The 24,022-nt window shown below is 38.6% G+C and overlaps 1 protein-coding gene across 6 annotated transcripts in view; it reads left to right on the forward strand.

Annotated features, from left to right (window-relative positions):
* EGF (epidermal growth factor) overlaps positions 1–24,022 on the forward strand; it is an 87,035-nt gene that overhangs the window by 13,461 nt on the left and 49,552 nt on the right. For all 6 annotated transcript variants that reach the window (XM_007191031.2, XM_007191036.2, XM_007191034.2 and 3 more), the window contains exons 2-5: positions 8,011–8,210; positions 10,258–10,439; positions 10,841–11,068; positions 12,331–12,533. In XM_007191031.2, coding sequence (XP_007191093.2) covers positions 8,011–8,210; positions 10,258–10,439; positions 10,841–11,068; positions 12,331–12,533 — 813 coding nt within the window. The remainder of the gene's footprint in view (positions 1–8,010; positions 8,211–10,257; positions 10,440–10,840; positions 11,069–12,330; positions 12,534–24,022) is intronic.

Genomic DNA, 24,022 nt, shown 5'->3' on the forward strand with positions numbered 1-24,022 from the left:
TGAACTCCTATATTAGATTCAATCTTTTCAATAGATGCAAATGAATGTTGCATAAACTCAATTTTTACATGCAGAGGGACTTTTGGGGCTGTGTGACATCTGCAACTGGAAAAGTCCAGCAGAAAGTAGAAAATACAGAGGCAAAACTCAGAGGGCAGGTCAAGATAGTGATTTCCGTGTGTGTGTGTGTGTGTGTGTGTGTGTTTGTAAGAAACATCTGGAAAAAAATTTTAATGTTGGGGAATGCATTTTAGTATGGTAACATTAATCTTTAAATAAAATTGAGCATAATTTATGCTGACAAACTGAGGGATAAACATGCTTACTTAAGATGAAGGATTACCTACAGCACAGGAACCTTCTGACAGCATTCACTGTTCTGCAAAACTGCATTATTATGAGTTTTTAAAAAGTTATAGTGAGGAATTCCCTGGCAGTCCAGTGGACTCTGCACTTTCACTGCAGAGGGCACGGGTTCAATGCCTGGTTGGGGAACTAAGATCCCATGTACAGCACGGCCAAAAAAAAAAAAAAAGTGATAGTGAGCTGTGGTATAAACTGAGTGATAGACACATAAATTAATGGAACAGACTAGAAAAAGTCCAGAAATAGACTTACATAAATATGGTCATTTGATCTTTGACAAAGGTGCAAAAGCAATTCAATAAAGGATAGTCTTTTCAACGTATGATGTTGGATCAATTAGACATCCACGAGCAAAATAATCTCAACCTAAACCACACACCTTATACAAAGATTAACTCAAAATAGATTATAGATCTAAATTTAAGATGTAAAAGTTTAAAGCTTTTAGGAGAAAACATAGAAATCTTTATGTCCTGGAGTTGAGTTCTTAGAAATGACTCCAAAAGCATGATATACAAAGGACAAAAATTATAAATTGTACCTCATCAAAATTGAAACTTTTGCTCTGCCATAGACAACGTCAAGAGGATGAAAACACAAGCTGTGTGCCGGAAGAAAACATTTGCAAAGCAGGCATCTGACAAAGGACTTGTATCCAACATATATTTTTTAAAAACCTTTCAAATGCAATAATAAGAAAATAAATAACCTAGTTTAAAATGGGCAAAGGATTTAAACAGATATATTCAACAAAAGGATATAAGGATAGTAAATAAATCCATGAAAAGATGTTCACCATTGTTAACTGTTTTAGGCTGAATATGGCCCCCAAATATATCTGTGTCTTAATTCCTGGAACTTGTGAATGTGACCTTACATGGCAAAAGGGACTTCACAAATGTGATCTTGAAATGGGGTGATTATCCTGGATTATCTAGGTGGATCCTACATGTACTCACCAGCATCCTTAAGAGAGGGAGGCCAGAATGTGAAAGGAGAAAGAAGACGATGGAAACAGAGAGACGTTTGAAGATGATACACTGCTGTCTTTGAAGATGGAGAAAGGGGCCATGAGTCAAGGAACCCAGGGAAATACATTATATATGGGATGCAACATATAGAATTAGATATAAAAGTATCCAGGTGATGTAATTATAGGAATCCACTGAAAGAGACCCACTTTCTAATTAGTTCCTGGAACATGGATGGATGCGGAGAATCCAGCCTTTTGGTCAGCTTCCTGAAGTGGGTTCCTTGACGGAGCTGAACTACAAGACGCTAAACAATGAGTTCCTGATGAATTCAGTCTGGGATAAGCATGATGTTTAAAAGCTAAATCTGTGATCAGAAAGACATGGCTTTAAATCCCCAGTTGGTTATTTATTGGACATGTGACTTGTAGCAAGTTAGCGGCTCTAAACTTCAGTTTCTTCTTCTGTAAAATGAAGATGCCGGGAGCATCTACCTCCTAACGTTACCCAATTAAATCAAATGATGCATTTAATGTGCTACCCCAGAGATAACACTCAAGATGTTGGCTGTTACTATTCTGATGGTATTTACCACCGACCTTCTTGGAGAATCAAAGTGTATAATAGCACATTAAAGACTCTGAGCAGCTCTGTTGAAAAGAACAAGTTTAATTTTCTAGAATTTGCTAGCCTCAGTTACTATCCTGAGGACCTGGTAATGGATTCTCTTTAGCTTGATAATGAGAATGTGGGTGAGGAAGGGACTATTTTTTGCTCCAGATGACTCATTTCTACCACCACTCAGGGACTAGGGTGGCAATCTTCACATTTTTCAGAGCTTTCCTTACAGAATTAAGATTCTGTAACCGAGCAGGACGCTATGGGGCCATCCCACGACAGACCCCTTCCCCCTCCCCTCTGCTTCAGCTCCTCTTTGTAGGACCTAGATAACAGTATTGGATGCACGTTTCCTGAGTTGTTTTACAGATGCTAAAACCCCCACCAAATGGAAGAAATTAACTACTTGATGACCGTGAGCTCACAGCACTGCCCCCCAACACACACCGGTTGGAGCCTAAGGATGAATATAGTTAACCCCTGTGACGCCGCCCTGTTACCTCGCCATCAACCAATCAGAGAATTGTGCGCGAGCTGATCACACAGCCTGGGATGCCATTCCCTCACCTTCCTTTAAAAATGCTTTGCTGTAACCCATGGGGGAGTGCAAGGGTTCTGAGCACTAGCTGTCCTGGACTCCTTGTATGACTCCCTACAATAAACGCTGCACTTTCCTTCAAACCACAACCTGGTGTCTGTAGATTGGCTTTACTGTGCACAGGCAAGAGGACCCAATTTTGGTTTGGTAGCAATTTAAGTTCACGTCTCCTGGCTCACCTTTCTAGATGTATGATTTCTTATTTAAAAAAAAATTTTATTGACGTAGAGTCGATTTACAATGTTGTGTTAATTTCTGCTGTACAGCAAAGTGATTCACTTATACATATATATTTTCATATTCTTTTCCATTATGGTTTACCACAGGATATTGAATATAGTTCCCTGTGCTGTACAGTAGGACCCTGTTGTTTATCCATCCTATATATAATAGTTTGCATCTGTTAATCCCAAACTCCCAATTGTTCCGTTCTCCCTGGCCCCCTGCCCCTTGGCAACCACAAGCCTGTTCTCTATCTCTGTGAGTCTGTTTCTGTTTCATAGATACGTTCATTTGCGTCATATTTTAGATTCCACATATAAGTGATATCATATGGTATTTGTCTTTCTCTTTCTGACTTACTTTGCTTAGTATGATAATCTCTGGGTTCATCCATGTTGCTGCAAATGGCATGATTTCATTTTTTTTATGGCTAATATTCCATTATATATATGTGCCACATCTTCTTTATCCATTCATCTGTTGGTGGACACTTAGGTTGCGTCCATGTCCTGGCTATTGTAAATAGTGCTGCAATGAACATTGTTGTACATGACTCTTTGAATTATGGTTTTCTCAGGGTATATGCCCAGTAGTGGGATGGCTGGGTCGTATGGTAGTTCTGTTTTTAGTTTTTTAAGGAACCTCCATACTGTTCTCCATAGTGGCTGTATCAATTTACATTCCCACCAACAGTGCAAGAAGGTTCCCTTTCCTCCACACCTTCTCCAGCATTTATTGTTTGTAGATTTTTTGACGATGGCCATTCTGACCGGTGTGAGGTGATACCTCATTGCAGTTTTTATTTGCATTTCTCTAATAATTAGTGATGTTGAGCATTTTTCATGTGCTTTTTGGTCATCTATATGTCTTTCTTGGAGAAATGTCTATTTAGATCTTCTGCCCATTTTTTGATTGGGTTGTTTTATTGTTATTGAGTTGTATAAGCTGTTTGTATTCAATGTATTATTTCTGAGTCACCTGGCTTCTATCTCACCTGTCCTGAATTTTGACCCTAATGAGTAAGCTGAGAAGAAAGCCGTGATTGCTCAAAAAGTAAATGTGTGCCCTTTTAGGAAAAGGAAAAGGAACTGAAAAAAAGAAGATGAGGATAGTCTTTTAGAGTGAAATAAAACTTCCTGCACTTCATAAAACCCAGATATTATTCAAGTCAGCCCCTTGGGAGGTAGGAATAAATGACTCCTATCAGGGGCTTAGGTAGGAGCAGGTGAGGAGGTGTCAGGCTTTCTTACATCAGGCCTGTCAGTTTAAATCTACATTCTTTTCTCATAGTGTCATTGAATCCTGAAAGTCCAGAGTTCCATTTTCTCTTTTGTCCTGTGAGCCTTCTTCAGTCTGCCTCCAGATTTAGAGCAGGAGACCTGTGGCGGTGAGGGCAGGTGGCAGTGTTGGCCTGAGAAGACTAAGTGTTGGCATGTCTTGCTAACATGCTTGCCAGTATCCTTGATGTGTTAACCAGGTCCCACGAGCTTTTGCCCCCAAGGCCCAAAGAAGACAGTCAATTTCTCTTCTCATTTACCTGGGTGGGGCTGCTCCTCCAGACTCAGAGCAGATGAAGGGGTGATGGTTGTGAAATATTCTGTTTCTGCCACCCACATCCCCACCCCTTTCAATCAAAAACTGCTTTTTATAATTGATCTCTGTGCTCTGGAGGCCCCAGATCTTCAATGTGCTCCAAACATTCTGGACTCCTTTCTAATTCCTGAAGATCCCCTACTAATCCCCAGGTTGAGAAGTCAGAGGTTCCAGCTGATTTGCTGTGACCTGTTTGCTGTCTTTGGGTTTGTATTCCTTAGACATGATGTTTGATTTTCTATGCACTTCCTTCTCACTGAACTGCACCCAAAGTAAATGCTGCGGGTTTTGACATGGGAAAGTTTAGCTGTTCAAACATACACACCCTGCTGACATATCCACAGATTGTACCACACACCAGTGTTTATAGAGTCTTTGACAGGTTTGAAAAAACACTAACTTATTTATCATTTCCAGTGTCCTACAGTCTAATGACTATTTCACCAGGCCTAATTCTCAAAGTCTTTAACTTTCTTTTAAATCATATTACAATTCATTTTCACAAATATTCATCCCAGGCCCTGGTTTACACAAAATGATGCTGACAATGTAGGAATGGTGTTTTGAGGGAGGTGGAATAAAAATCTGTTACAGAAGTAAAATGAAGATTGTAATGTCTTGACACATAACCCAGAGCAATGCAGGAAAGAGTACTGCATTGGGAGGATAGTACATGGGTTGTAATTCCAGCTCCACCATCAACTGTAGGTGGGACTCTGGGAAGCGTCGCTGAATTTCCTCATCTGAACTAGATCTACGATTTCCAAATTCACCAAGATATAAGAATCACCTGGATTGTCTGTTCAAAAAACAGATTCCTAGTCCTCAGCCCGGCCTTACTGAAATGGAATTTCCAGGGAAGGGATCTGCAAAAGATACACACACACACACACACGCGCGCGCGCGCGCACGCACAGAGCACCCTGTGTGATTGTTTTGAACAAACAGTTTTGGGAAACACTGAACTAGGTAATGTCTAGGGTCTTCTAGTTCTGAGAGCTATGGTAAAACACTGGATACTAGGATTCACCTGTGAATGAGAAAAATCTGAAGATAAAATTTATTCATTATTCATACTTAGTATTTTCATAAATATTTGTTTTTTGAAAAGCTATCGAAGTTAATGCTATGGTCTGTGTTTTATGGATCTAAGTGTTTTTCAGATTTATTTTTTCTCTTTGATTCATTGACTGTAATGTCTGGCCTATCTAGCCCGTGGTGTTATATTAAGGATAAATGAGACCAGGATGTGAAAGTTTGTTATTATTATTATTGTTGTTGTTAGTAAAATAACTACCATAGGATAGATTCTGCTTTTATTAATTTGATAGATCTGCTAGTGTCTATGTCTTCATTCATATTGGTAAAAAGCCCAGACAAATTAAAAAATACAATTATTTCTTCATTAATTTATTGATTTAGGAAAAAATTTTGAGTACTTACTATGTACAAAGCATTATGCTATGTTCTGTCTAAAATGTTTAGAGTGCTTTTCCTTTCTCCTTTTTTTTACCTGGAAACCTATTTAGTAGTACTTTGGAATGAATCAAATGTTTTATCAATCTCATCAATGTATCAATGCATTAGAAAATTAATAACATGTATTGACACATCTATTCAGTTTACACAGGATGCATGGTACACATTTCAAAGGGAGGACTCCTGGCAACAAATCCACAGGCCTGCAGCAATCTGTGGCCCACAGATTAGTAGCTGTCTATTTAGGGTGTCTTTTCTTATGCCTTCCTTTTCTCCGTGATACATTGCTATAAGAGAAATGAGTTATAATGACATTCTAGTCCACGGGTTCAAACATGAACAGTGGTACAACCCTACGTAGTGAGACCTTGGTTGTGGGAATAAGTAATGGCAAATCATATTTGTGTAGTGCTTCACAAATAATGAAATAGTTTCATATCTATAATTTCATTTTCTTTCCCCGGTAGTCCTCTGATATGGACTGGGGAGGTCCTGTGAGATGTCCAGAGAAACTAGTGAGCCGGGGCTGGAAACCAGGCCTCCTGGCTTTCAGTTTAATGCCCTTTCCATTTCTCCTGTGATACCTTTGATTCTACAGCTACAATGGCAATGGAGAATGGGCTGTCCTACACATCTCTGCCAGGGGTCTTGTGCTGTGGAAAAGATATGGGAAGAGTGATTTGAGCCAATTCTTTTAGACATTTATAAAGGCACCTATTTCAAAACTCTCATGATCTTACACTTCTCCCTTCTCTTGTATCTCTATTCCAATATATTCTCTAAAGTGGAGCTAATGTTTCTGACTCTAGAACATAATCCCCAAGTAAGAGGATGTTAATTCATCATCATTTGAAATCCTTAGAACAGTAAACACATTTATTATGTCACATTAAGTTATTAAGGTTTAATATTAAAACAGAATGGAGTCAGCCCAGCAGGGCAATGAGAATATGCTAGAATTCTTCTCCAATCCCCCACTCATCCCAGTGGTTAACTGGTATAGTTATCTAAAGGCAGAATGGCAGAAGCCTCCTCATCCTCAGTCAGGAAAGACCAAGGAAACTAACCCTTGCTAACCGTGGCTGCAGAGTATGACACGGTCCCCTGACATCGTCTTGGAGCATTGGAGGCAAGCTCTATGTGGAGTCGGCCAATAATTTTTGCTGAGATTTCCAAAGAGAGGTATCAGGTTCCCAAGCAGGTGTTGAGTACTTGGGAGTCTGAGTGGGTAGATGTCATCACCTGGAACAGGACAGAACCCCAGGCATAGGGTTAGGATACAGGGCAAGGCCTTGTAGGAATCGAGAGATCCACTGAGGTCCACCACTCAGATTTGGCAAATAAAAGTTTAGGGCACTCAGTTACTTGAATTTTGAATTTCAGGTAAACAGTGAATAATTTTTTAGGGTAAAGGATGTCCCATGCAATGTACATGCAATTCAAATTTAACTGGGAGTCGTAAATTTTATGTGGCAATGTTAACAGGGACAAAATATTTCAGAGCTGTCATGGATAGCATTTCAATTTTTCCTGATTCCGCTCAAGACCTCTAGGTTTCACTATGTTCTTCTTTGTCAGTAACCTGGATGCTCTGTTCATAAGGTAAGACTAGAGGAGGGAGATCCATTTCCAAAATGGTAATATCTGAAATTTTATTTCCAATTTACATAATGAAATTTGACATTCATACAGACCCTCTTTACAATATACAGTAGGTAGTTTCTTTTTGAACATAAAAATAACATTATTAAGCTAGAAAGTGTCTTTCTCTTCAAATATTTCTTTTTTCATAATTTGGCAATGTTCATTTCTTACAATCAATTTGTGGAGAAAATGATTTACAAAGTTAATTGTGAACATCTACAGGAAGTCTTTATTATCTAAACAATGGTATTTTTTTAAAATATAAAAGCAGGACTTAAAAAATTAATTGTGAGGACTTCTCTGGCAGTCCAGTGGTTAAGACTCCAAACTTCCAAAACAGCGGGCGCGGGTTCGATACCTGGTTGGGGAAATAAGATCCTACATGCCATACCATGTGGCGCAACCAAAAAAATTAAAAAATTAATTCTGCTTGTGCTATTTGTCATGGGGAAGTATTTTGTCTTAATCAGATAAAATATCATTGAAAACATACTGTTTGGTTTCTTTCTTCCTATGCAGGTCCTGCACCCTTCTTAATTTTCTCCCATGGAAACAGGATCTTTAGGATTGACTTAGAAGGAACTAATCATGAGCAATTGGTGGCAGATGCTGGCATATCCATGATCATGGATTTTCATTACAGTGAAGAAAGAATCTATTGGGTCGATCTAGAAAGACAACTTTTGCAAAGAGTTTTTCTGAATGGGACAAGCCAAGAGGTAAAGTACCATTTCCCATGGCATTCGAGGGATTTTTGAACAGGCTGTCAAATATGATATAGCAAATTCATAACATATAGATAAATGAAAATTACATTACATTGCAAATACACGTCTGGCATATGTAGGTATTTATTTAATCTGCATCTGTGGTATCATGTTACTGAACAAGCCCATGCATGTGGCATTGATATTCAGAAGTCCCCAACAGGAGAAAGTGAGGATTTCAATGTAATTTTAAAAAGATGTAAGTTTATTAAGCCAGATCACCATTTTATGGTTAAAACAGATTATTTACATGATTATTTTCTACTCCAGTGGTTCTCAGCTGGTGGCAATTTTGCCCCTCAGGGGACATTTGGCAATGTCAAGAAATATTTTTGATTGTCACAACTGAACTGGGGAGAAGAGAAGATGTGCTAGAGGCCAGGGATGCTGCTAGTCATCCTACAATATGTAGGACAGTCCCCCACAACAAAGAATACCAGGCCCCGCATGTCAATCGCACTGAGGTTGAGAAACCCTGTCTCATCTGTGTAAAATCTCTGTCATGGGTTTGTGCACCTAATATTTAGGAAGAAAATCTTTTTTCTTTTTATCCTCAAGGTGTTCGCACTCTGGAAAAAAAATAATAAAGCAGGTGATAGATATAAAATATTTTGCTTCAATCACATACAAAAGATCTTTTATCTTTCTTCTTAATTAGTAGAACCCTTAAATGAGTCCCAGCAGGAATGGTCTCTCCTGGGAGATGGATTACCGAGAGCAGGTGGCCAGAGAAACCTTAAGCATTTATTCCCAACACAAAGTGCCTGCTGTTTGTTTTTGGGTTTTTTTTTTTTTTTTAAACACAACTTTCTCCCTCCAATTATTCTTAAAGCCTTCAATTAGGCAGTAATCTGTTTTATCACATCTCTAATACTTACTAATCTCACTTTTAACAAAGATGGCTACTCATTACTCTCCAGCCATCTGTGGACTAGTTTCAAAATCTTGAGTTTAAGAATTTGGAGGGTTTCCTGTCAGAGAACAGGAAAAAGCATTAAATAGTTGTGGAATTTGTGGCAAGTCATTAAGAAAGGATTGGCCTGAAGCCTAAAATCCACTAGTATTAGTCCCTGCTTTGGGTTAAAACATTGTTTATAAAGGACAACCATTAAAAGGCAAACAATTTACCAGGGTGAACTAATATCTTAGCAATTAGTTAAATGGATTGGCTAGATTATTTTGTATGGGATGTAGGAATAGCACAGACTCTGAGACTGATTTCTGCCCAACTCTGTGTTTGCTGATTTCACATTGGTAGCTGAAAATCAGTGATAGTGGGAATATTTCCACCACAGAAATCTGCCATGGTACAAATCAGGGCTTCCTCCAATCTCTCACCCTCCACGCACCTAGAGGACCGGTTTACCTGCACATGCTGGAACTAGGAGATAACTGAGGTTTGGTTAAGTTGTTTTTATCACGAGAGAGCATAAAGAAAAGCCCTGCTATTCAGATCCTGGGGACAGAGCCTGAAGGCACTGAGGACTTTTAGAAAGGGAGGGACCTGGAAGGTCCCTTTATAAAGGGAGGAAGAGGGGCCAGAAGAAATTAATCTGCTTAATGCCCCTATGCACAAACTCCAAGGGAATCTTGCCAGAATTTAGCAAAGCTTGGAATTGGGTTCAGGTGAGAACCTGGAAAATTCCGTTAGCAAATGGAATTGAATAAACTAACCTTAAAGTAGCATGGAAATTCCACTGTTACTATAGTTGAAATTATTAATACTTTATGGCTGATTGCCTAATTTCAATAAATATAGAATAAATTTTCATCTCAAAGCTGTGATATAAATACTATGCCCAGAAATATTCACATGGGAGGATGAATATTGCTGCATCTGAATAATGGCATGGTATCTATGACTAGTTTATCATTTAAATTTTGGGAATGCACAAAAATGACAAGAACTTAAAAGAATAAACTTTGATACATAACAATAAAAACAATTTTGTTGTGAATGGGGAAATATTAATAACAATTTTAAAATTTGATTTTACAGAAAATATGCGAGATAGAGAAAAATGTTTCAGGAATGGCAATAAATTGGATCAATGAAGAACTTATTTGGTCAAATCAACAGGAAGGAATCATTACAGTAACAGATATGAAAGGAAACAATTCCCGTGTTCTCTTAAGCGCCTTAAAATATCCTGCAAATATAGCAGTTGATCCAGTAGAAAGGTAAATTCTGCTGGTTTTGGACATTGAAATATATTTCAAAATCTGAAATTCATGGAATCATAACATTTTGACTTAAAGAGACCTCCTGATTGAGACCAAGACTCTCTTTTACAATGCACAAACACCATTTTCAATAGGGCGTTTGCCTGGGTTTGAACTAAGCCAGGCTCGCTCTACCAGTAGCACTGTTGACTACCATGGTTTCCTGCTAGAGAAGCGTAATTCTCCTTCTATCTTGAAATCACACGAAATTGCCATAACAGGGCAATAAACATTTGTTGAATTGAATTTTCATTCAAAATAGTCAAACTCGTCCTGTGCAGACATCCGGGGATTACTGAAAAACTGAGAGAAGTCAGCCATTTCAGTGACCTTACATTCAATTATGTGTCTGCCCTCAGGTTTATGTTTTGGTCTTCAGAGGTGGCGGGCAGCCTTCACAGAGCAGATCTCGGTGGTGTGGAAGTGAAGCTTCTGTTAGAGACCTCAGAGAAAATAACAGCTGTGTCATTGGATGTGCTTGATAAACGGCTCTTTTGGATTCAGTACCATAGAGAAAGAAGCAATTCTCGTATTTGTTCCTGTGATTACGATGGAGGTTCCGCCCATTTTAGCAAACATAGCACACAGTAAGTTTTGCTTTTGGTATAAAATAACACAATTGCCATTTGAAGTTTGTGTGATAAATGAATTTTACTTTTGTCAGCTAAACTGGTGTAGTGGTTTAGTACAGATTTTGGAGTCCAAAAACTTGAGCTCAAGTCCCAGATTTACTATTTATTAGGTGAGTGACTTGGGCAGGTTTACACGACTTCTCTCATCCTGTTTCCTTTAATGTGGGTGTTGGAGTAGGGAGGGAAGAAAAAGTGCCCACTGAACTGAAATGGTATTTTGAGACTGAAGAACAAGGCAGGCAGCTCCATATAAGCAATGGATCAGTATATTATAGGGTAACTTTCTCAGAGGGTGGGATTGGGTGGGCAGCGATCCAGAGCATTTGCAGCTGCACTCCACACTCCCAAGGGGCCACTGAGACAGTTTTACAGTTAACCTAGGGTATGGGGATATGTGCTTGGAAACAGAAAGTGCATTCCTCAGTCAAGATTTATTCCTAAGTCTTGTGGGTGCTGGAAATACGGCAGTGAAGGTCTTCATCATTTTATGGGGACTAAGAGAGCATAGAGGCCACCCGATCCTAATGATTATTAAACAATATCTATTATTTACAAAGCCCTTGACAACAGAGAAGTTATTTACTGCACAGTACAGTCCTGGGTAGGGTCAGCGGAAGGATAGGAGGAATTGTAAGGGCCCAAGATGGCATCAGTTATGCTGAGAGCCATACAGTGGGGATAATAATAGGACCTATTTCTTGGGATTATTGTGAAGATTAAGTAAAGAAACACAAATAAAAATAATTAACAGTATTTGGCTTATAATAAATTTTCACATGCTGGTTATAGTTATTCTTTTTGGAATTACTATGTCATATGTTTTGTGAAGCATCTGTCTTTCATTTGATTTGCTATCTTGCCAGCAACTGACTCTAGCTTGTGGCAAGAGGCAGCAATTAGGTGTGCAAAATTGACACAACCTGAAGTCCACTCTTATCCTGTTCCTGTTTTCTTCCCTATTTTATTTTCACCACACTTATGTGCTGAGAGGCAAAAGAATGAGAATGGATCTGGAGCTAAAAGTAGTATCCTATTAATTCAGATTATGGCTACATAAAGAAAAATTTAAACTTAATATCTGTTTCTAACCCTAAATGAGAAACAATTGAAAACCTAGGTGATTAAAATTCAGACAATAAATTGAAATGAAGTGAAACTTTAATAAGCCCAGAAGAAATGTTCTGCCATTTTTTATGTGTTTTTCCTGTTGTTTTTAGGCACAATTTTTTTGCGATGTCCCTTTTTGGTGATCGTATTTTCTATTCAACATGGAAAAAGAAGACAATTTGGATAGCTAACAAGCACACTGGGAAGAATATGGTTAAAATTAACCTCAGTCCATCACTTGTACCACCTGGTGGAATTAAAGTAGTGCATCCACTCGTACAGCCCAAGGCAGAGGGTGATCCTTGGGTACCTGGTGAGTCATCTTTGACCTCAAACAGGGTCTGGCATAGCCCCCACCTGCCTACTTTCTCAAGACAGATACTTAGGAGTCATCCTTGATTTCTCCCACTGCCTCACCCTCAATTTCCAATGTACCGCCAAATCCTTTCCATTCTACCTCCTAAATACATCTCAAATGTCCACTCCCCGCCCCCCCCAGCTGCCACCACCATAGTCCAAACAGCCAGCATATCTTGTCTGGCCTATTGTAGCAGCTACTTAATTAATCTTTCTGTTTTCTCCTCTTGCCTTTAAATAGTAAATCTGATCTGTTAACCCCCCCTGCTTAAAATCTTTCAAAAGCTTTCCTTTGCATTTAGATCGAAATTTAACATTTAACCAGGCCTATCAATATTTGACCAACCTGATCCAGCATCTTTTCCTCCTCCCCTCACTGGACTCTAACACAAGTCTTCCTGTAGTTCTTCAGACATGCCAAGCTCCTTCATACCTTCGGGTTTTTGCAGTCACTCTTCTCTCTGCCTAGACTTCTCTTCAGTTCTGAGCTTAACTGTCATGTCCTCAGGTAGGCCTTCTCTGGTCCTCTGAGCAAAGTAGGCCCCTTCACCTCCTATCTTTCTCTCGATAGATATTCACTGAACTCATCAAATGTGGAATTACATACCACTTGGCTTTCTTTTTGATTTTCTCTCCCACTTGACTATAAATGCCATGCATGCAGGGACCATATCTGACAGATGATGGATGGACAGATTGGCGTAAACCACCCTATATTCAGTGGTTATTTGTTTATTTATAAAGAATTAGTAAAATGAATGGATTAACTGAATCTAGTCGTAGTCCCAAATTTCTACTTTCAAATGCAGACTTCTCTGAATTCTGTTGAAGGATGAAGGGAACGAAAAGTGCCCACTGAACTGAGGAAGCATCTTAAGACCGAAAAATGAGGCAGGCAGCTCCGTATAATCAGTGGATTGATTTATTATAGAGTAACGTACAGGGTGGGATTGGAATGGGGCAGACAATGATCTGGAAGCATTCACAGCTGTACTCTGCACTGCCGAGGGGCCACTGAGACAATTTTATAGTGAACCTGGGGTATGGGGGTACGTGCTTGGAAACAGCGTTTATGAATGGGTCACTAGACTCATGGGTGCCAGGAATATGTCAGGGAAGGTTTTCATCATTGTTTGGGGACTAAAAGAGTATAGAGGCTACCTGGTTCTTATGATTATTACCTACAACGCCCTTGATGACAGAGAAGTGATTCACTGCACAGCACTGTCCTGGGTAGGGTCAGCAGAAGGACAGGAGAAACTGTAAGGGCCCAAGATGACGTCAGTTATGCTAACAGTCATACAAATTCCTTCACATATAATCTTTTTTTTAGGTAGGCTGTCTTGATATGGCTTATATACCACATAAATTATGTTACACTAACATCTGCCTTTATGTAAAAATTTTATTTCAAGAGGGCTTTAAAATATATTTAATTTCATCTGCAACTAGCCTTGTGAGTTTTCAAAATAAAGATGGAATTGTTTGTTTTCTCTTCTTTCTACCTGTTGGATGCCACTAGGATTTGGTAATAATGTGGGACATGGTAGGGACTAAGATTCCCTCCCACAATTAGTGTATAAATGGGTCTGTACCTGCCCTCGACATAGCTCCTGAAGAGAGCTGGAGGGACTGAACAGAGAACAGGCGTGAGACTGTCAAAGGGAGGTTAGAATCTAGGGGGAATCGACATTGTTGTTTCTTATATCCTCAGGCAGGTAACTAATAGTCCAAATGCTTTTAATCTATTTCTTTAAAAAACTTAGATAGAAACTATAATTTAACTTGTGTAATGACTATACTTTCAATGCAAGAAATGAGAAACTGCAAGGACAAATTCCTAGAGATGAAGCATTTGTTCAGGCAAGTTATTTTTTTTAATTCACTTATTTGAATTTAAAAAGCAAGAGTTGTGGTAAACAATTCACCTGTGGCTTGAGCACAACATTAAAGAACAACAACCAAGTAGCAAGACTATAAAATAGATGGTGACCATATTCCACACATAAAGGCAGTGAATCTGATATACTGCCAGTTACCTTACATGGGAAATTTCGACTCAAGCTCAGATACAACTTATTGTCCAAGTGGTGATGACTCACAATAAAATTAGAACCAACAACTGTAATACTATGAATAAATAATTATTGGTCTCATTCATAGTAGTTAGAGATATCATCATCATCACTATCTCTTACATTTATATGTAACCTCATAATTTCCAAAGTATTTTCTTGGGCATTATCATATTGGTTTGTCACAGCAACATTGTGAGACAGAAAGGTCCTCAATTATTGTACTCATTTCATAATTGAAAAATATGAAGCCTAGAGAAATAGAGTGACTTTTCCAGGATTACACACCTTGTAAATGATGGATTCTGGAAAAAATTCCTGTCTGTCACTTTAGTGTTCTTTCTACCATAAACAGGTAAGCTCTTCAGAGTCCTTCACTATTACTTGACCTCTTTGATGGGGAGTTCAAATAGGATATTGAAAGCATGAATTTCAGGAGAAAATCTATAATGCACTATAGAACAATGTGGCAAATATGAGAATTTGATTGGAAAGACGGTGCCAGCTGCAGAGCTACAGGCGAGCCTGGAATCTAGAAGGAGTTGGCACTGGAGATACTGGCTTTAGTTATTGATCAAAGGATGGGCTTCATATGAGGTCCAAGTGCAAAGGACTTTTGATTTCACGAGTACTGTTACTTTGGCTATCATCAAATAGGTTTAAATTGTTTTAGTGCCATGTACAGCAGAAATTCTTCACCTGAGATTTAGGGTTGTGAAGTCCTTGATTGTATATGTTAGAGGAAGATATGCAATTGTCCCTCCAGGGAGATGGTACCTAACTTCCATCAGGTTCTCAAAGTACCTGATAGCCTTCACATTTAAAGATGTACTTCTCTGGAGGCTGGTTAATTCCTGCTGAAGAATAGGCTTACAATTGTAGCTCTTCTGGCAGAGTGAATAGTAGTAGTACCTTGGTTTGCAAGGCATTTAGTAGTGAGACTACTTCAGTGAGGAGATAGCTGAGAAAAATCATGTAACTTGGTTGATATTATTTTTGTTATAAAATATATGTATTTATACAAATAAGAGGACCAACAAACCTACCTCATGAAAAATGCCTAAACTATCATTTATCAAAATGTTCTCCAAACACTAGTTCTGTAAGGGTTATTTGGAAGGAAGAAACATTTTAGGGTCAGATGATTTAGACAGACTGTGTTAAATAAAGTTAAGCAGGTTGTTTTTTTCTCAAGTGATTTCTCAGAACCACTCAGACGGTTATGTGCACTGTTAATCTCTAAGGGCCGTATAACCTGTGGCATTTTTCTATTTTATTTCCTGTGCAGTAGGCTGTTTGACTCCTGAATATATTATTTTTAGTCTAGACCTCTTTCTTGAGATATAGACAAATGAAGGGGTGGGGCGGAGCCTGAGGCATAGTGAGAGCTAAGCTGCAGAAAAAAGTGATTTCAAACATTGGGGATTTATTCATAATATACAAAAGGGAGCAGCCCTGATGAAGACCAAGGGCAAGGGTGGGGCTTACAAAGGCAAAGCCACAGAGCTCCACAAGGAAGACTAATGTATCAGTTTAAACAAATCCTTGTTGGTCCACGGCTTGTCCATTAGGATTGGCTGGTTATAGAGGAGTTCGATGCAGCAGATTGATGCGCCCAAGTCGAGGTAGTAGAGCCACAGTTTCAGCATCAGGCTGGTTTTCTGATGATTCTGACCTATTTCCTGAGAGTAGTCACTCTGGTGCCTCCTCTTGCTGTCTGCTTCCTCCAGGATCAGGGTCCTGCTGGGGCCACATTGGATGTGCACATTCAGGCTCGGCACAAGTTTCCTTCTCAAGGCCCACGTGTTTATCTGCCTTCTGAGCATTTCTACTTGGATTTCTTGCAAGTGCTTTAGGAACAAAGGAAATAACTGACCCACTCACTTTCCCCTCCCTTCTCCCCAGCTCCTCTCCCTCCAGTGTCCCTACTTTGGTGAGTAGCATTTTACCTCCACCTCGACAGGCAGAAATCTAGGAGTTGCCCTTTCCTCCCTCTTTCTCACTCCAACGCCATGAAATCAATCTCCAGCTCCTGACAATTCCACTACCTACCATCTAACCACTTGGGCCCCTCTCAGAGCCCTCCATCCCAGGCCTCCACTTAATTCATGTCCCCCACCTCCCTTTTCCATGCTGCAGGGAGTATAACCCTTCAAAACGAAGAACCCAATCATGTCGTTCCTGGGTTAAAATCAGTTGTCAACTCTCAGTTGCCAATAATAAAACCCAGTCTTTTTATCTAACCGGTTCACGGGGTACCCCTTTCATTTCTCCGCTTCCACTCTCACCATTTTCTGCATTAAAGTCTGGGCTGCAGCCATCCTCAAAGATTTGATTTCCTCCAGGGAGGCACGCTTGCTCTCTCCTCCAGCCTTTCGGCATGTTCTGGAACACTCTTTTGTTTTTTTTTTTGGCCGCACGGCTTGTGGCTCTCAGTTCCCCGACCAGAGATTGAACCTGGGCCATGACAGTGAAAGCCCTGAATCCTAACCACAAGGCCACCAGGGAACTCCCTGGGAGCACTCTTTCTAATTCTCGGCAGTGGCTTATTCTTCATCCTCTGAGAAACAGCTCCAATATCACTTATTTCAGGAACATGTTCCCTGACCTCCTCACTCAGAGCCTCAGTAGCTATTTGCAGAAAATAGCAGATTTCCCCTGTCACAGGGCACTTATCATGTTTTGCCGTAATCGTCTGTCTTCCTCAACTTCCTTTGTCCTATGAGGACACAGAACACAACTCTCCATTGTACTCCCAGTGCCTATAGGACATTTAATAAACCACAGTTGGAAAGAAAAAAGACTGAGAAAAACACCCTTTGGTACCCTCTCCCTGCTAAATAATACCACGAGGAACAAGTTCTAAAGATATTTAATATCTGAATACGTGTTGCCTTTCTTCCATGTTGTAAGCCCCTTGCCCTTGGTCAGACAGTCTTCAGCAAGCCTGCTCCCTTTTGTATAGTTATGAATAAATCCCAGTGTTTTAAATCAGTTTTTTCTGCAGCAGATCTTTGCAGCTTAACTCTAGTGAGAGTCTTTTTCAGAGTCTTTTAGACTCTTTTATGCTTCAGTCTTTTTCTTCTTTCTTTTCATTAAGTGGTCTAGGTTTCAGGAAAAAGGTCTGGGCTAGAAATAATAGATTTGGGAGTCACATGGGCTGCTGTGTAGGAAATAGAAAAATGGCACAGGTCGTATTGCTCTTAGAAATAATAGTCATGACCGTTGACTGGGTGCAGAATGATCTGCTCTGGGCTTCTCCTACATTCTCTCATTTAATCTCCACAACAACCCTACAAATTAAGTGTGATTATTAGGACCATTTTATAGATTACAAAGCTGAGGTTCAGAGATGTCACAATTGCTTGTTCAAGGTCACACTGAGGTGGACCTGAGATTTGAACCCAGGCAGACTGACACCATGCTGCCTCCCCAGCTATCCTCTCACTATTGTCTATAGTTTCCTATCTTAGGTTTGCCTTAATTGTTTTGGGATAACCTGTCATTTGGCATATTCTTTTCTATCCATGGCCTGCTGCTGGTTAAAAGCTTCAGTTTGCACAGATTATGGGGCCCAAACCTTATTTTTTTTCTCTTTTAAAATTTTTTTCCACTTCAGGAACTCAGAAAATCAGTCTGTCTCTCTCTCTGTCTCTCTCTGTCTCACTCACACACACACACAAGCACACACACACACACACACACACACACACACACACTCTTCCTCTGGCGCTCTGAAAAGAGACACAGACTTGATCTCACATTTCTGTTGTCATGATTAAACTTATTAGGCAGCAGTGTTCTCTAACCTATACTGTTAGAGTTGTCCCTCAGTATCCACGGGGATTTGTTCGGACTCTGGCCAATACCAAAATCCGAGGATGCACTAGTCCCTTATAAAATAGTGTAGTATTTGCATATTACCTAACGTCCTTCCTTATACTTTAAATCATCTCTAGATTACTTATCATACCTAACACAATATAAATACTATGTAAATAGGTGTAAATACTATGTAAACAGTCTCTGGCACAAGGCAAATTCAAATTTTGTTTTTTGAAACTTTCTGGAATTTTTTTAAAGAATATTTTTGATCCACGGTTGGTTGAATATGCAGATGTGGAACTCATGGATACAAAGGGCAGACTGTATATGAATCTCAGAACCAGTGTGGGAACTTCTTTGTATACAGTGTTAATGGCGTTATTTCAAGCTCAACATTTGGAGAATTTGCAACTATAGTTTTACTGCTCACAGATGTTCTTTTGTAAAAGGTGCAAACAATTTTGCTTTCTTCTGTGCTTCTTTAAAATGTAGATTCCAGTTTTAAGCTCATAAGAGAATTTCAAAAGCGTCTTCTTTGGAAAATGAAGCACATCTGTCATCAACACTGTTTCAAATACTTTGCATTCATTTCATGCAGAAAAATGTTGCTGAATTTCTTTAATTCTGAGAGTTCCTGAAGGAGAACTGTCTCCACCTAGAAATGTACCTGCTTATGGAAGTGACTAGTGTAGCTAAAACTGCCCAGGTGGGACTCTAATTCATTTTGATTATGTCATTGCTGGGGTTTCTACTGTAAAACCCTAGAAAAGAATCATCCTAGATATATGAATCTTTTTTTCACATAATTTTTTCTTAAAATGTAAATATTGTGGTAAAGTACACATAACATAAAATATATCATCTTAGCCATTTTTAAGTGTACAGTTAGGTGGCATTAAGTACATTCACAGTTTTTGTGCAACCATCACCACCATTAATCTCCATAAATCTTATCATCTTGTAAAACTGAAACTCTACACCCATTAAATGAGAACTCCCCATTTCTGCCTCTCCTCAGCCCCTGGCAACCACCGTTCTCCTTTGTGTCTCTGTGATTTTGACTACTACTCTAAGGACCTCATATAAGTGTAATCATACAATATTCCTCTTTTTGTGACTGGTTTATTTCACTCAGCAAAATGTCCTCAAGATACATCTGCTTTGTAGCATGTGTCAGAATTTCTTTTCTTTTTAAGGCTGAATAATATCCCACTGCATGTATATATCACATTTTGCTTATCTGTTTATCCTTTGATAAACACTTGGGTTGCTTCCATGTTTTAGCTATTGGGAATAGTCCTGCTACAAACATGGGTCTGCAAATATCTTTTTGAGATGCTGCTTTTAATTCTTTTGAACGTATACTCAGAAGTGAATTGTTGGATCATACGGTAATTTTACTTTTAATTTTTTGAAGGCCCATTATACTGTTTTCCACAACGGCTGTACTATTTTACATTTACACCAACAGTGCACAAGGGTTCCAATTTCTCCATATCCTCATCTACACTTATATTCTGTTTTCATATAGTTTAAATTATCAGTTCAAACACCCAAAGCTCTGTTATTTATTACAGAAATCTTAGCAAATTATGGATTTCTGTACTTCCTAACATATTTATAGATATTGACATTTTCTTAATGATGAGGGTCACATTTACGAAGATACATGTCATTGGGGCAAGAATAGGACTGATTTGAGGCAAAGCTGGGTTTTTAATGCAGGTTTGCCCTGACACCAAATGGCTGCCATGTGAAGTACCTTTTACATACTTGGAATGGCTCTTTATCAATTTTCTATCTTTCTTGCTGTTGTCTCTTGCTTCTTGCTGGTTTCCATATGCCTGGCTGTGGCCTCTTTATTTTCTGAGACTTTTTTCCTGCCATTCATTTGTTGAGGAACCCAGATCATTTGTCCCTTAGAATTTCCCACATTCTGGATTTTTCAGATCCTATCCCCGTGGTGTCATTTAACATGCTTCTGTTTTTCCTATACACTGGTAGTTTTAGCCTAGACGCCTTATCAGATTCAGATTTTGTGCAAGAGTACTTTATAGGTGGTACTGCAGGTAGTACCTCATGCTTCCTAGTGACCACGCCAGAGGGCATGTAGTGGCTGGGTTTCCATTCTTTTTGTGATGTTCAAGATTCATCAGTGGTTCAGGTGTTGCCAGCCTGGTCTGTCCATTATAGCGTTTCCTATCAGCCTTTTGTGTAATGGCTTTACAAGCTATTAATTGTCATTGCTTAGAGGCATTTTTTCATTAGAGTTTTGAAGTAATGACATTCTAATCCTATCACTGCTTATTAGTTGAATCACTTTTCCACATCACCTCTGTGATTTCCCTGAGGAGCATCTTTTATAGGAAAGGTAAATTAAATGCTTGATTTAATCTTTCCCTTAATTTATCTGTTTTCAGAATAAAGGGTTAGTGTATCCTCCAGAGGTGACCTTCTTTTCAAAAAAAGCATCTTTATAAATTCAAGGATGTAAAAAATATTTGAAATGTTTTTATTCATTGCAGTTATTATCATTTTCACACTCAGATTATGCCGTCTTTCTCCAGGAGGAGCCCTGAGATGAGGCTTCTAGTTGTGGGAAAGATGACCAGTAACTAACCCTTGGTGGTCTAGAATGCCGGGCTGAGGCTGTGTCTGGGCTCAGCAAGAAAACACATCGGAATCATGTAGCCACTCCTGCTAGTGGGGAATGCACCGCGGATGGGGGTGGTAGCAATGGGAGCGGAGGCCTCCACACCTTGTGTTTGCATCTTCATGCTGTGGACTGGCCAAGCTCCTCAGAAATAGGTCTGAAATAAGGAAAGACTGAGCGGGCCTGAGGGGTGCGTCTGAGAGTAAAAGGCATTTATTTTTTAACTGCTCAGAGGCTGTCGATTTTTTTACTTTCTTTTTGTTTTTAAGATTTTTTTTAAGTGGTCCATTGTTAAAAATCTTTATTGAATTTGTTACAATATTGCTTCTGTTTTATGTGTTGGTTTTTTGCCCACTGATGCATGTGGGATCTTAGCCCCCTGACCAGGATCAAACCCACACCCCCTGCATTGGAAGGAGAAGTCTTAACCACTGGACCACCAGGGAAGTCCCGATTTCTTTACTTTCTGATTCTTAGGTTTAGATGGATAAGGATACCAAGTAGCTAAGTTCTGGCTAAGTGATTTTTTTTTTTTTTTTTACTATAATTAGGAATTCCAATAGCGCAGAATAACCATTCTTGTTTCTTCCTTCTTATTTTCTATTAACAAAGAAGAATAAACTTCTATATTATACAGTTTGGGAAGTTTTTTGGGGAAGGTGAGGGAGTCATTTATTCAGGGAACTCACTAATGAAAAAGACAATAAATAAATAAAACAAAAATCATAGACATTTATAGAAAAAAATATATAATTTATATATTTTATTATACATAAAATATATAGCATAACATATTAATATGTTAATATATTAACTTTATTAGGTATCAGTATATAATGGTATATATTAATATATAATATTAATAATATTAATATATATATTTCTATAAAAACCCATAATTATATATATATATATATACACGTAAGTATATGTATATACATATACACATACACACATATTATATACATTGAAGAGATGAGGTCTGTCATTGAAGACTTGAGCTCGAGTCCCACTCCTACCCCTTATTACTTATATGTGATCCTTAAGATACTATTTCCTAATCTGTAAAATGGAAGACAATAATTGCTCTGCATAGCTCAAGGGCTTGTTATAAAAATTACATGTGATAATGTAAATGCTTTATAAAATGTTATTCAAATTTTTAACTATTGGAGGTGCTAAATATTTACTTGAAAGAATGATTCAAGTGAATGGGTTCAAATGGAAGAGACTGGAAAGGCTTTGTTGATGAGGTGAGTCTGACACTGAATTTGAGGTAGAGAGAAAGGTGTGATCAGTGGAAAGAAGCAGGCTCGGGAATCCCACGTGTGTTGTTTCAGAACTGCGCCAGGTAAAATCTATAGTTTGCTTGGCTGTAGCAAAGCTCATGAGAGCTTGTGAATCGGGCAGTTATTGCAGGCGCAGTTGGTGGTGGACATTAAACTCCATGATTAAGGAGCTTTAATTTGATCTCAAAGGTAATTAGGCTCCACTGCTGGGCTCTGGGAGGGGTGTTACCTGAGGTCAGCAGCAGCATTCTGAGTGCTAGCTTCAGCCTAATTTGAAGCTAAAGAACAGCAGAAGATTAAGGAGATTAAACAAAATACAGCCCTCAATCCTCTATGTTTTGCCTCTTCCTGAAATGACCTTTTAAGTGTTTAGTGTCTGAATTCGGGTCACATCATCAGCACAGCCATTCAGAGACGAATAGTGATTGCTTTCCTGCCTATGTTCATCATTGAATAGTAATGTATATTGTTAATAAGTATCATTAAAACCATCATCAGTATGGTATAGTGGAAAGAATACTGACCATCTATTTGAGTTCTAAGTCTGAGGTTGACTGGAAATTCAAGGAGAAACCAAATAAAGGAGTTAAGTTGCAGGTTTCATGATCACAGGTTTTTGTGCATGTGTTCCAGATGTTTGTTGCACCCCTGTGTTGTGAAGGGCACCAGGTTAGGTGCTATTGGGACTATAAATGTGAATGGGATACATGTTTTATCCTCAGAAGCTTACTGATTAATGAAAAAGATATATACATATATATATATAATTGTGATGATATTGGTGATTATAATAACACACAGAAGAACAGGAAGAGGTAGTAGAAAGTACAAAAAAAAAAAGATAAATAACATTGGATCTAGATGAAGAACAGAGCAATTTCCTGTACCCTAGACACTAATTGTTTTCTCCATAAGTCAATCTGAATCTCCATTAACATATCATAAGCAGGTATTAAGGTTTGAGAATCTTTAGAGGTATAAATTTAGAGGAATTTACAACAAACATTTGATTCTGTATAGAACCCTAATTTTTTTTTAAGTGAGGGATCTCAGAGAATATCTACTTCGACACTTTTATTTCATGGAAACTGAAGTCAAAGGGATAAAGTGATTTTATGTAAAAGGCAGGACGAAGACAGAACTCAGTTTTCCCAATTCTTAATGCAGTGGTCGTCTATCATACTGGGTTTGGAAAGATTTTTATAGGGGATATTTACAGGAAGCATAATCTCTCAATTTTTGGTTCCCTCAAGAAAGTAGTAGCACTTTGGTGCTATTAAAAGGCTATTAAAAGGTGCTATTAATCAGGCCTTTCTGGATTTTTGTTGTTGTTCGTTTGTAAACATTATAAAAAATACAGTTAAAACAATCACATGCTCTTTTTTAGAAATTTGAATTAGGTACATTTTGTCTCCAGGAAATTTGTGAGTTTCTGACTTTAGTCATTTACTTTAAAAATTGGGGTCATTTTGGTTTTAATTTTCTTAATTAAAATTTTGATATGTGAAGCGTGTAGGAACATGAAAAACAATGCTACTAAACATGTGTAATTGGCATAAAAACCGTGGACAAGAAACAAAATTTCTGGAATCAATATCCAAAA

Source organism: Balaenoptera acutorostrata, chromosome 5 (genome assembly GCF_949987535.1).
Source record: "Balaenoptera acutorostrata chromosome 5, mBalAcu1.1, whole genome shotgun sequence".
Taxonomy (NCBI): Eukaryota; Metazoa; Chordata; class Mammalia; order Artiodactyla; family Balaenopteridae; genus Balaenoptera; species Balaenoptera acutorostrata.